The sequence below is a fragment of the Somniosus microcephalus genome, chromosome 30 (assembly GCF_052327205.1).
Source record: "Somniosus microcephalus isolate GS21.2 chromosome 30, FLI_Smic_1.0, whole genome shotgun sequence".
In the NCBI taxonomy this organism is placed as follows: domain Eukaryota; kingdom Metazoa; phylum Chordata; class Chondrichthyes; order Squaliformes; family Somniosidae; genus Somniosus; species Somniosus microcephalus.
In genome coordinates this window covers 10,634,549-10,648,775 of record NC_141016.1, presented here as the reverse complement: position 1 = coordinate 10,648,775, position 14,227 = coordinate 10,634,549, and the positions used below count along the sequence as shown (strand labels likewise).

Below are 14,227 nucleotides of genomic sequence, written 5' to 3'. Positions count from 1 at the left end.
TTCAAGGAGGCTTTGAGGGCGTCCTTGAAGCGTTTCCTCTGCCCACCTGGGGCTCTCTTGCCGTGCCGGAGCTCCGAGTAGAGCGCTTGTTTTGGGAGTCTCGTATCGGGCATGCGGACAATGTGACCCGTCCATCAGAGCTGATTGAGCGTGGTCAGAGCTTCGATGCTGGGGATGTTGGCCTGAGCAAGAACACTGACGTTGGTGTGCCTGTCCTGCCAATGGATTTGCAGGATCTTGCGAAGGCAGCGTTGGTGGTACCTCTCCAGTGCTTTGAGGTGCCTGCTGTACATGGTCCATGTCTCTGAGGCAGGGCGGGTATCACTGCTGCTCTGTAGACCATGAGCTTAGTGCCAGGTTTGAGGTCCTGGTCTTCAAACACTCTCTTCCTCAGGCGAGCGAAGGCTGCACTGGCACACTGAAGGCGGTGTTGGACTTCGTCGTCGACGTCTGCCCTTGTTGACAGTAGGCTCCCGAGGTATGGAAAGTGGTCCACGTTGTCCAAGAAACAGGTCTCAGTTTGATGAGGTGATGGGTGTCGGCATCATATAAACCGATTAATTACTTAGAGCTCTGTTTTCCAAATGTGTCTAAATTTGAATGCAATGCAAGAACTACACACATTGCACCATGACAATTGCCATTGTGCTGCTCCTGTGCTCACACTCAAATGTACAGAAATCAAGGCACCTCACACTGTCTCCCACTCTGGGTTATTCTTCCTCAGGACCTCATTGTTAGGCAAGGGTATTCAGGGTTAGGGAACCAAGGGCGGGCAGAGGATGTTAAGATACAGATCCTCCATGGTCTAACTGAATGGTGGAACAGGCTCAAGGAGCTGAATGGCCTACTCCTGTTCCTCTGTTCTATGTTCAAACCTGTGGAACTCCTCATTCCCTTCGGTCTTCCCTACGGCCTTTCGAAACCCAAGCTTAGAATCGCCTTGACATGGCTTCCTGATTAACCCCACCTTCTCGTCTACTCCTTTCAGCATTGGTGCTGTCCTGTATAATAGGCCTTGGCCCTTCGCATTGACTTCTCAATTTAACTAAACACAATTGGAACACCTGGTCAAGCAGGATAGTTCGTACGATTCAATGAAAAGTGCTCTGCGTGTTCTGAGGAGTGCTGCACGTTTCACCTGTTGCAACTCATCTACAACTTTGGAGCTTTTTATATAAAATAACTAACACACGTTGACATGAATCAGTCATTCATGAAAGAAAGACTTATGAAATGATACTGGGCGGCCTACAGGTGGCGCTGTCCAGGGAGAGTACAAATACTCGGGCATGGGCCCAGCTTGCGCAGGACATTCTTAACAGGAACTAGTGAAGGACACAACTAGACCTCCATGTTGTAAAACAGTTGATTAAAGCTTTGTTTAACGCTTAGACCAAGTGCCTAGTAGTTTTCTTACGTCACACCTACTCCCCTGAATGGTGTTGAAACAGCTAAGGATGAAGTTGAAAGAGACTGATGTAAAAAGACTACTAAGCACTTGGTTTGAGTATAAAACAAGGCTTTAATCAACTGTTTCACAACTATGAGATTCTAGTTACATCACTAGTTCCTGGTTACGAAATCGTCCTGGGCAAGCTGGGCCCACGCCCGAGTATTTATACTCCTTGGACGGCGCCACCAGCTGGCCGCACAGTGTTACTTCATGAGTCATTTCTTCATAAATGATAAGATTCATGACCGAGACTTTGCAGATTCGATGATAAACATGTCCAACCAATGCAGAGCAGCACGCAAAACCAGCAAATAGAACACTGACCTAGATAACCAAAAGGTAGAACATTAACCAGAAGACGCTGTGGCCAACCTGTATAGACTGCCCCTTGGGTACTGTGTCCAGTTCTGGTCGCCAAGACAAAGGGGGACATTCAAGCACTAGCGACCGTCTCTGCTCTTGCCTCAGCTCATCTGCTACTGAAACCCTCATCCATGCCTTTGTTACCTCCGAGACTTGACCATTCCAACGCACTCCTGGCCGGCCTCCCACCTCGCACCCTACATAAACTTGAGCTCATCCAAAGCTCTGCTGCCCCGTGTCCCAACTCGCACCAAGTCCCGTTCACCCATCACCCCCTGTATTTGCTGACCTACATTGGCTCCCGGTCCGGCAATGCCCCGAATTTAAAATTCCCATCCTTGTTTTCAAATCCCTCCATGGCCTCGCCCCTCCCTCCCTATCTCTGTAATCTCCTCCAGCCCCTACAACCCTCCGAGATCTCTGCACTCCTCCAATTCTGGCCTCTTAAGCATCCCTGATTTCAATCGCTTCACCATTGACGGCCGTGCCTTCAGCTGCCTGGGCCCTGAGCTCTGGAATTCCCTCCCTAAACCCCTCCGTCTCTCTCTCTCCTCCTTTAAGACGCTCCTTGAAACCAACCTCTTTGACCAAGCTTTCGGTCACTTGTCCTAATGTGTGCTTATGTGGCTCGCTGCCAACTTTTATCTGACAGCGCTCCTGTGACGTGCCTTGTGATGTTTTACTGCATTAAAGGTGCTATATAAATGCAAGTTGTCATTGTTGAGACAGTGCAGAGAAAAGCATTCAACAGAAATACAAATCTGGAGAGATGTAAAACAGGCTGCCGATTCGCTATCGGCCATTTTACATTACATCATCATACAAAGTCAAAATTCCCCCCCCGCCCTGCACTCGAATTAGCAATAAAAATTTTCGCCCCACCAAGTCACGTCCAGGCACTGAAGAGGAAAATCTTCTCAATTCTGCTTTACGCCGTTAAACTACAGGAAACTCTTTTATATCCGGCACCGACGGGACCGGCGTGGTGCCGGTTTATCAAAAAGTCCGGATTACAGAGAGGTATAGTAAATGGTACGAGAGCCCCGTACACAGCAACAAATCCAGGCTTCCCTGTTGCTTAGCAACAGGTGCAGGAACCCCGGTTACACAGCCACAGATCCAGGAACGGCCACTAATATGAAGTAAAACTTACCTGAACCTACTCCTGTATTTTGCCGGTTAACAGAGATTTCCGGTTATTTAGGTGCCGGTAAATCGAGAGTTTCCTGTATCACTGAGGCACAAAGGTTTTAACAACTCTATCGGTGAGAACACAACAGAACAGACAAGAATCTCCTGGTCCCTGGTCGGCACATTTTCAGGATAACGGAAAGTTGCAATTGCCCTCGCCGAGTTCAAATATTATTGTGAAGCAAACCTCTGTTCAAAGAAAATTTTGAATTAGAAGACTCGGCCATTGTTTGCCTTTTCAATTGAAAGTGAGCTTAATTCACGGCAATCCAGGTATTTATAATCTACTCACCACCCTCACGTGAAATGGTCGGCAGACAACGGCGTAAGAGATAAAGGAAAGGGAAGGTGAATAAGTACAACCAGAAATAGAGAGGTGTCCACAGGAAAAGATACACAAAGGGGCACACACAAAGAGTAAGACACACGGAGACGCACAGAGACACACAGATACAAAGAGAGACACACGCACAGAAAGATACACACACAAAAAGAGAGGCACAGATACAAAGAGATACAGACAAAGATTGAGACATACACAAAGCGATATGCACAGACAAAAAGAAGAAAGAAAGACAGAAAGACAGACTTGCATTTCTATAGCGCCTTTCACGACCACCGGACGTCTCAAAGTGTTTTACAGCCAATTAACTATATTTGGAGTGTAGTCACTGTCGTAATGTGAGACTAAGACTAAGAGATACACACACACACTAAGAGATAAAGGCCTAGAAATTGAGTAGCCTTAGCGCCGCATTTGAGGCGCTAGAGGGCCTAGCGCCGGAGTTATGGCCAGTTTAGAAATTCCCTGGGGCCCTAGAATCGGCGGTAGACCGGTTGCGCTGCGCCGGCACCGATGACGTCATCGGTGTGCGCAGCGTCCCGGTTGCCATGCCGACGGGCCCCAGCGCCGAAATTCAGTTGCGGCCGCCTCGCCCGTGGCAGCCGCAACTAAGACTCTGGCAACAGAGTCTTACATCAGTTAGCGCCTGCGCCTTAAGGTCGCGCGGCGGCCGGCCGCTTTCCCGCCGGCCGCCTGCCCGCACCTCCCTCCCCGGACTCCTCCACCGCCCCCCCCGCGGAACAGATGCTTCCGGGCTGCGAGCCCGGCACTTCCCCGAGGTGCCGGGCTCATTTTTCTGATGAGTTTACCGGCCAGCGGGCGGGTGCAGGCAGCTCCTCCTTAACTGAAGGAGGAGGCCTGCACTTCCCGAGCCTGCCGCACCGCATCGGGCGCCGCAGCGCCGGAATAGCGCCGCAAAGCGGCAGGTAGCGCCCATTTTCAGGCGCAAACACCCTTCAGTAGCGCCGGCAGCCGTTTGGGCGCGGCGCTACTGAATTTTTGGCGCGCGCAGGGGGACTTAGCGCCGGCGCTAACTTTCCGGCGCTAAAGCCCTGGCGCGGCGCCAACTGAATTTCTAGGCCAAAGACTAAGAGACATACAGGCAAAGAGGGACACACAAAGAGTGAGACGTACACAAGGAAGAGACACACAACTTACATTTCTATTGAGTTCACTTCATAGAAAGAAATCTTTTATAGAGTGCTTTCTAGCGCAGTGCATGGCAGATTCCAGGTGTGGTCAAACCGGGGCTTTGTACAGCTGTAGCAAAGCTTGCTGTGCCACCTGCCTATAGATTCTGTTTGAGCCTCCATGTTGGGGCTTCCTCACTATGTTTTTTTGCTTGCTCCTCCCCAGTCTTAGCAAACTGTTTCTAAATCCATTTTGACCCCTTTATAAAGGCTCACAGAATTTTTCCCCCCTATATATGGCCACTTATTTTCAAGTATCCTCACCTGTTTAAATGTTAGTAGCGGCCCTTTACGTGCTGCTGTCTGTCCTGGTATCCTGCCCAAACAAAGCGCATTTCTTGTGCCTGTGTCACTGTGTGTAGGGAGCTGACCTACCAAAGTCGCACACGGTAGGTTGTACTGGCAAAATGTGGATGGTGTGATCCCATCCTGCCAATCCCAAGCTGGGACTGGATAATCGGCCCTCACCAGAGATAGAAACACAGAGAGGGATACACAGAGAGTGAATGAGACAGCGAGGGATACCATTAGTGAGAAATGGACACACATACACACAATACACCACATACACAACACACACACAACACAAGACCACATACACACAAACATATACAACACAACTCCACACACATACATGTGCACCAACAATGCTCCCTCTAATTTTTTTTTGGGTGCGCAGTCCCTTTAACGGGCTACGTGGCTCATTCAAAATTTCGTGCATGCGTGAAATCTCCCACTGAAAAGCCGGTAAGCGGCCCGCGTGGGACCTCCAGACAGCTGTGCGGCCGTGCGGCTTAGTGGGAACGGCGAACACCACATATACACACATACATGTACACATACACAACACATATACATACATACATGTGCACATACACACACATACATGTGCACCTACACAACAAAACACCACATATACATACATACATGTGCACGTACACAACAAAACACCACATATACACACGCACGCATACACAACCCCACACAACTCTTGCTGATTTTCTTTCTGGATTTCAGTTTAAAGGCTGTCTTCATCAAATCACTTAAAATCACCAGACCTTTCAATTTTTCGGTCTTCAGATGATGCATCATATCTGACATGGGGTTCTACAATAAAGTTATTTTCTGCCAAATCTCACAGAGGTTCACGGGAGGCCCAGGCTCGTTAATACTGGATGTGTTGGTGGCATGACGAGGCACTACCATCACACCGCAAGCGTAGTCTAGGCAGCAGGCTCAAAAATCAACAAAAAAAAATCTATTTCTGCTGGAGCTGGACTGGAAGAATCCGGAACGAATGCAAATATGTAAATGAGGCTAGTGCACCGAATCGGCAAACTGCTTCAAACTTACCTCCCACTTTCCTGTCAGTGTCTGTCTCTTCAGCTTTATGCTCCAGTGCTCTGAACACAGCATTGCACAGTGAGGGACAGTCAGAGCAATGGGGTTGGACAGGGCTAAACCTGGTGGCCCACAGGTGACCTCAGGACTCAGGAGTATCTCAGCTCCTTCTGGCTGCAGGCTTTAAAGAGGAAAGAGACAAAACGAAGAGTGATTAATCCGCTAATTCACCAGAGTCTGGCTAGAAGTCAACTTATCCACTGGAGGAGCTAGACAACACGCAGTCTATATCAATATAAGCTAGAAGTTACTTTGTCTGCTATTTTAACAGAGGCATTTATTGATTTGTTCCAAATAGGTTAATGCCTCAGTTAAAATAGCGCAAAAAGGAACATCTAATGAATGCATTAAATATTCGGATGCGAATATTGACAACAGTAATTAATAGGCTTTTGCTGCCAGTCTGGATCATCACCTTAAACATTCATTCCCTCCACCGTCGGCGTACCGTGGCTGCAGTGTGTACCATCTACAAGATGCACCGCAGCAACTCGCCAAGGCTTCTTCGGCAGCACCTCCCAAACCCGCGGCCTCTACCACCTAGAAGGACAAGGGCAGCAGGCGCATGGGAACACCACCACCTCCAAGTTCCCCTCCAATTCACACACCATCCCGACTTAGAAATATATCGGCCGTTCCTTCATCGTCGCTGGGTCAAAATCCTGGAACTCCCTCCCTAACAGCACTGTGGGAGCACCTTCACCACACGGACTGCTGCGGTTCAAGAAGGCGGCTCACCACCACCTTCTCAATTAGGGATGGTCAATAAATGCTGGCCTTGCCATCGACGCCCACATCCCGTGAATGAATTAAAAAAAAACTTGCATCTGGATTACTGGTTACAGCTGGCGAACAGGTCACTGAGTGAAACCTCCCAGTCGCAGACTGTCTGGTGACAACAGAACTCCCTGAGGGAGTCTGAAAAGTTCACTTCCTTACATAGAAGTCAAGAGGTTTAAAAAAAAAGCTGCAGCTTATAAATTAGGCTGTGCACTCGTCCGAAGGATGACAGAGCCCTTTGCGGAGCTGATGATCTTACTCTCACTGCAGTGTGCTACCAACTTCAGCTCTTCAATACTCTGGATCCGATCCTTAACTAAAATACACAAGCTAATGAACAACAGCGACCTGAATTTGTTGTTGCTCATGGCGAGCTGGAGAAAACACCGCTATATAATGACAGGAACTTTATACGATATCATGCATCAAGTATTATTCTGCTGCTAAGGTGAAGCAGTGTCTCATGAGACTTGTCTCTTAAGGCCACAGATTCTATTTGCTGTAAATAGGCGTGCCCCGAGGCCAATTATACAACAACAGCAACTTGCATTTATGTAGTGCCTTTAATGTAGTAAAACGCCCCAAGGCGCTTCACGGGAGCGTTACCAAACAGAAAAGAGGTGGGTTTTAAGCAGCATCTTAAAGGAGGAAAGAGAGGTAGCGAGGCGGAGAGGTTGAGGGAGGGAATTCCAGAGCTTTGGGGCCCAGGCAGCTGAAGGCACGGCCGCCAACGGTGAAGCGATTATAATCGGGGGATGCTCAAGTGGGCAGAATTGGAGGAGCGCAGAGATCTCGGAGGGTATTGGTGCTGGAGGAGGTAACAGAGATAGGTTGGGGTGAGGGCCACGGAGGGATTTGAGACCAGTTGCTCATAAATCCCTCCATTGTGGCGGGATGGGGGGGCAGGTTATGAAGGTCAGGAGCGATCAGCGTTTTTTAAAAAACCTTTTAAAGAAGCTTCTTGTTCAATGGTAGGTGGCCCGTCTGTGATTAATTGTGATTTGTTGCTGTCCTATAATGTTTGAGTTAGTGTCAGCTGTGGCTCAGTGGGCAGCACTCTCATCTCCGAGTCAGAAGGTTGTGGGTTCAAGTCCCACTCCAGAGACTTGAGCACAATAAGCTAGGCTGACACTCCCAGTGCGGTACTGAGGGAGTGCTGCACTGTCAGAGGTGCCGTCTTTCGGATGAGACGTTAAACCGAGGCCCCGTCTGCTCTCTCAGGTGGATGTAAAAGATCCTATGGCACTATTTCGAAGAAGAGCAGGGGAGTTATCCCCAGTGTCCTGGGGCCAATATTTATCTATCAATCGACATCACTAAATAAACAGATTGTCTGGTTAGTATCACGTTGCTGTTTGCTGTGTGCAAATTGGCTGCTGCGTTGCCCACATTACAACAGTGACTGCACTTCAAAAAGTACTTCATTGGCTGTAAAGCACTTTGGGAAGTCCGGTGGTCGTGAAAGGCGCTATAGAAATGCAAGTCTTTTTTATTTCTATTCAGGTGCAAGTCTGACACGAGCTTTACACGTGTAACACTTTCAAGTGTGAAGGATTCTCTGGATGGTAGACTTCTCGAAAGATACACAGATTATAATAAGCATTGATTTTCTCTGTTGGCTTTCAATCATGAGATGGAATAAACCAGAACACAGCATGAAAACTGCAATTGTCTGCACAACAATAGCCAGTGTTCGCCAAAAGTAATTCACTGGGCGAAACATTTTGAGATGTTTTAATGGTATGATCAATCGAAATATTTATTTTCTTTGTTCTCAATTGATAATTATAAAAACGAATATAATATTCAAAAACATAGAAACATAGAAGGTAGGAGCAGGAGTAGGCCATTCGGCCCCTCGAGCCTGCTCCGCCACTCAATGCGATCATGGCTGTTCATCCAAATTCAGTACCCTGTCCCTGCCTTCTCCCCATATCCCTTGATCCCTTTAGCCTTAAGAAATATATCTAACTCCTTCTTGAATATATTTAATGAATTGGCCTCTACTGCCTTATGCTATCGTTAATTTCCCTTGTTAGCCACGGTTGAGTCACCGTTTTTGTTTTATTTTTATGCCAAACTGGGATGAACAAATTCTGTAGTTCATCCATGTGGTCTTTGAATGTTTGCCATTGCCTATCCACCGTCGACCCTTTGAGTGACATTCCCCAATCAATCCTACCCAACTCGCGCCTCATACCATCGTAGTTTCCTTTATTTAAATTCAGGACCCTAGTCTCTGAGTCAACTACTTCACTCTCCATCTTAATGAAGAATTCTATCATATTATGATCGCTCCGACCCAAGGGGCCTCGTACAACAAAATTGTTAATTAATCCTTTCTCATTACATAATACCCAGTCTAAGATGGCCTGATCTCTAGTTGAATATATTTAATGAATTGGCCTCTAGACTAGATACTTTTACACAAGATTAACAAGGATGATACCAGAAATGCGAGGGCATACATATCAGGAAAGGATGAACAGGCTGGGTCTCTTTTCTCTTGAAAAAAGGCTGAGGGGTGACCTAATAGAGGTCTTTAAAATGATGAAAGGTTTTGATAGAGTGGATACAGAGAGAACGTTTCCACTTGTGGGGAAGAGCATAACTAGAGGCCATCAATATAAGATAGTCACCAAGAAATCCAATAGGGAATTCAGAAGAAACTTCTTTACCCAGAGAGTGGTGAGAATGTGGAACTCGCTACCACAGGGAGTGGTTGAAGCGAATAGTATAGATACATTTAAGGGGAGGCTAGATAGCATACGAGGGAGAAGGGAGTAGAGGGTTATGCTGATAGATTTAGATGAGGAAAGACGGGAGGAGGCTCGAGTGGAGCATAAACGCCGGCATGGACTGGTTGGGCCGAATGGCCTGTTTCTGTGCCGTATATCCGATGTAGTCCTATGGAATCCTATGTAAGGAACATTGGGGGTGTGCAGAAATGGAAAAAATATGTACCCGGTCAGGACAAAAGTTCAAAAAATGCCACCTCCTGTCATACCCCTTAATTACTCTCTCTGCCAAATAATCTATCCCATTCCCGCTTGTGCTTTTCTTATGGTGAATGATGCCTGAATCTGAACACCATTACTAGCTTGTTATGGGCACATCGATTTGAACTTTTTACGTGGCCTTTAAGTCTCCATAATGGTTACTTGTGACCCATAAAAATAAAAACATTCTGGACACTACTGCACTAAGTTAAGATTCAAAGTTAAAAAAAACCTGCTCCAAAAATCAAATTGTACATAGAATCATAGAATGGTTACAGCACAGATGGGAGGCCATTTGGCCCGTCGAGCTCGTGCTGGCTCTCTGCAAGAGCACTTCAGCTAGTCCCACCCCCCCACCCTTTCCCCGTAGCCCTGCAAATTTTTTTCCTTCAGGCACTTATCCAATTCCCTTTTGGAAGCCACATTGAGTCTCCCTCCACCACCTTCTCAGGCAGTGCATTCCAGATCCTCACCACTCGCTGTGTTAAAAAGTTTTTCCTCATGTCGCCTTTGGTTCTTCTGCCAATCACCTTAAATCTGTGTCCTCTGGTTCTCGACCCTTCCGCCAATGGGAACAGTTTTTATTTACTCTGTCCAGACCCCTCATGATTTTGAACACCTCTATCAAATCTCCTCTCAATCTTCACTTCTCTAAGGAGAACAACCCCAGCTTTTCCAGTTTATCCACGTAACTGAAGTCACTCATTCCTGGAACCATTCTTGTAACCCTCTCTAAAGCCTTCCTAAAGTGCAGTGCCCAGAATTGGACACAATACTCCAGTTGTGGCCGAACCAGTGTTTTATAAAGGTTCATCATAACTTCCTTACTTTTGAACTCTATTGCCTCTATTTATAAAACCCAGGATCCTGTCTGCTTTTTTAACCACTTTCTCAACCTGTCCACATTTTATTCAAATTGAGCTGGGTTGATATGTGTATGCCATACAATGAGGGAAATGTCACTGATTTTTTGAACTTTCGAAAATGCCTTGATTAAATTTCTCCCATGACATATAATGAAGAGTTTATTTCTGATGATGTCTCAAATCCAAGGGTTTGGCCTGGAGCAGCACCATCTGTCTACAAAGCTGAGCACATCATACCATGGTCAAAAAACCCAGGAGAGGTTATTATTCATAACAAGACAGAGAGATGTTCTTGCAATGCAATTTGCATGTGTTTGCTCTCTGTTAGGGAAAAAAAATAGCACGAATGTGTACTCCTGTGGTAGCTTGACTAGCTTCCCATGAGCAGCAATACAAATGAGCACAGCCAGAAGAAACATCTATCTTTAGATACTGGTGTTGTCTTGGGACACAGAAACATCTGATGGTACCAACTGCTACCTAGCCCTGAAGCTAGCAAGCCCAGTTCTGCACCTCTTTTTTTTGCTTTGTGTTTAATCTTCAAGGACAATTGTTTCACAGAAACATTAGGACAAATCTGACTCAAAGCCCCTTTTTGTATTTTCAACATGGAAATCATTAAGAGACTCATAGAAACATAGAACAATAGGAGCAGGAGTAGGCCATTCGGCCCTTCGAGCCTGCTCCGCCATTCAATATGATCATGGCTGATCCTCTATCTCAATACCATATTCCCGCTCCCTCCCCATACCCCTTGATACCTTTTGTGTCTAGAAATCTATCTATCTCCTTCTTAAATATATTCAGTGACTTGGCCTCCACAGCCTTCTGTTCCAGTTAACCAGTAAAGATCACTTGAAGTTACTCTCAGTCTCTGCTGCTTTATTATGTTATGTAGTTGTGTATAGCGGTACAAACACAACAAATTGGCGACGAGAATTATGAACCTACGTCTTCCTATTCTGGCATCACATCCAGAGGACACCGAAACTTGGAAGAAAGGAGCGAGAAGGTAGAGAAAACGGAGCACGCTTGCTAAGCTAGGCAGGGGATACGTAAGTCAAGTGAAAATTGCACAGTGACTTGCATGACGCTAGCTAACTAGTAAAGAAAGAAAAACAGGTTTGGAAAAAAAAAATGGCGATGATTGGCACGATTGCAGCATTTGATAGCAGCATTGAAGACTGGGCAACTTACATTGAAAGAGTGGAGTTGTACTGTGTGGCTAACGGAGTGGAGGTAGAAAAGAAAGCCACTGTTTTGCTGAGTGTTATGGGCGCAAAGACATATGGGCTGCTACGTAGTTTATTAACCCCTGAAAAGCCAGCAAACAAAACATTCAAACAAATAGTGGACACACTCCAAGACCATTTAAGCCCCAAACCACTGCTCATAGCTGAAAGATTTAAATTCCATAAACAGAACCAGAGCAAAAATGAAAACATTTCTGAATATTTGGCAAAGTTGCGCAAATTATCAGAACATTGCCAATTTGGAGTGGGCTTATCAGACGCATTGAGGGACAGATTTGTATGTGGCATGCAAAATGAAAGCACACAAAAGAAGCTCCTGTCTGAAAAAGACCTCACATTGGAGAAGGCTCTGAGTATCGCAATATCAATGGAAGCAGCAGCACGTGGCGCTTTAGAAATTCAACAAAAATCCCTGGAATATTCAACTAATAAAATGTCACTGAAACAAGAAAAGAAGTGTTATCGCTGTGGCAAACTGTCACATGACCACAATGACTGTTGGTTTAAAGACAAAGACTGCAGACAATGTGGCAGACAAGGGGACATTGAAAGAGTCTGCAAAGCAAATAAGAAGCAGAAAACTGATACAATACAGAGTAACAAGAAGGTACATCAAGTGACTGGAAACAGTTCAGATTAAAAAAAAAGTGACACAGGCTCAGAGGAAGAGGATTTGGCTTGTCTGAAACTACACAGTGTGAAAGAGACAGAGGATCACAGAATAATATGGATCACTCTAGAAATGGCAGGAGTTAGGCTGAAAATGGAGTTGGACACAGGCTCAGCTTTAACAGTGATCTCTGTACATGACTACAAATGACTGTTTTCACACATACTGCTAAGGCCAACTAAAGTACTGTTAAAGACATACACAGGACAAAGACTGTGCCCCAAAGGTAAAATAAAAGTGACAGTGACATACAAAGAAAAAAAAATACCGCAATTGAACCTCTATGTACTGAAAAATGGAGGACCACCATTGCTGGGACGTGAATGGCTCAGGAAAATACAGTTGGATTGGCACACCATCCGAGCACTGTTTGTGTCAGCAAAGGAGGACAGCAACACCACTCCTGAAAGACTGTCACAAATACTCTCTGACTCTCAGGAAGTGTTCAAGAAGGGAATAGGAACACTTAAGGGCATGAAAGCAAAAATTAAGATTGAGGAGAACGCAAATCCAAAGTTCCACAAGGCCAGACCAGTGCCTTATGCAATTCGCCCTTCAGTAGAAGCAGAGCTGGAGAACTTGAAGCAGTTAGGGGTCCTGTCCAAGGCGGATTGGAGTGAATGGGCCACACCTATAGTTCCAGTGATGAAGAAAACCTCTAGCACAAAACCAGGAAAGCCAAGAAAAGTGCGCATCTGCGGAGACTTTAAAGTGACTGTTAACCCAGTCCTCCACACAGTACAGTACCCATTGCCTCGCATTGAGGACATCTTTGCTTCCCTGTCAAGAGGGGAACGCTTCACAAAGATTGACTTGGCCCAGGCCTATCTTCAAATGGAAATTGATGATGCATCAAAGAAGTACCTGACAATAAATACGCACAAAGGCCTTTACCAGTACAATCGGCTGGTATTCGGAATAGCATCAGCTCCTGCAATCTGGCAAAGGGCAATGGACCAAGTCCTGCAGGGGATCCCAGGTACTCAGTGTTATCTTGATGACATCATCATTACTGGCAAGAATGACAACGACCACCTTTCCAACCTTGAACAGGTGCTCATCAGGTTATGGGAGTATGGGCTCCGAGCGAACCGAGACAAGTGTGAGTTTTTCAAAAAGGAAATCTCATACTGTGGACATGCGATTGACAAGGACGGTTTACACAAGTCTCCAGGCAAGATTGAAGCTGTGATTAATACACCAACACCTGAAAATGTGTCTCAGTTGAGATCATATCTTGGACTGGTGAACTACTATCACAAGTTCTTGCCCAACCTATCCACAGTGTTACATCCACTAAATGCACTGCTACAGACAGGGTCACAATGGAAGTGGAGTGACAGCTGTGAACAAGCTTTTCAAGAGAGTAAAAGACTCATTACTTCAGAAGAGGTGCTAGCTCACTTTGACCCATCCTTACCTATTCGACTGGCATGTGATGCTTCACCCCATGGCATTGGTGCCATGTTGTCACATAAGTTCCCAGACGGCTCAGAAAGACCAATAGCCTTTGCCTCAAGATCATTGACTACAGCTGAACGCAATTATGCACAGATTCACCGAGAGGCCCTCAGCCTTGTGTGGGGAGTCAAGAAATTCAACCACTACTTGTATGGTCAACAGTTTACACTGTTAACTGACCACCAGCCTCTCATTTCAATCTTCAACCCAAGGAAGGGCGTTCCAGTGATGACGGCACAACGGCTGCAGCGATG

The 14,227-nt window shown here is 46.2% G+C and overlaps 1 protein-coding gene across 2 annotated transcripts in view; it reads right to left on the bottom strand.

Annotated features, from left to right (window-relative positions):
- The window catches only part of LOC147097912 (netrin receptor UNC5D-like), a 743,147-nt gene that overhangs the window by 72,231 nt on the left and 656,689 nt on the right, over positions 1-14,227 (bottom strand). For both annotated transcript variants that reach the window (XM_085970980.1, XM_085970983.1), the window contains exon 12: positions 5,897-6,065. In XM_085970980.1, coding sequence (XP_085827106.1) covers positions 5,897-6,065 — 169 coding nt within the window. The remainder of the gene's footprint in view (positions 1-5,896; positions 6,066-14,227) is intronic.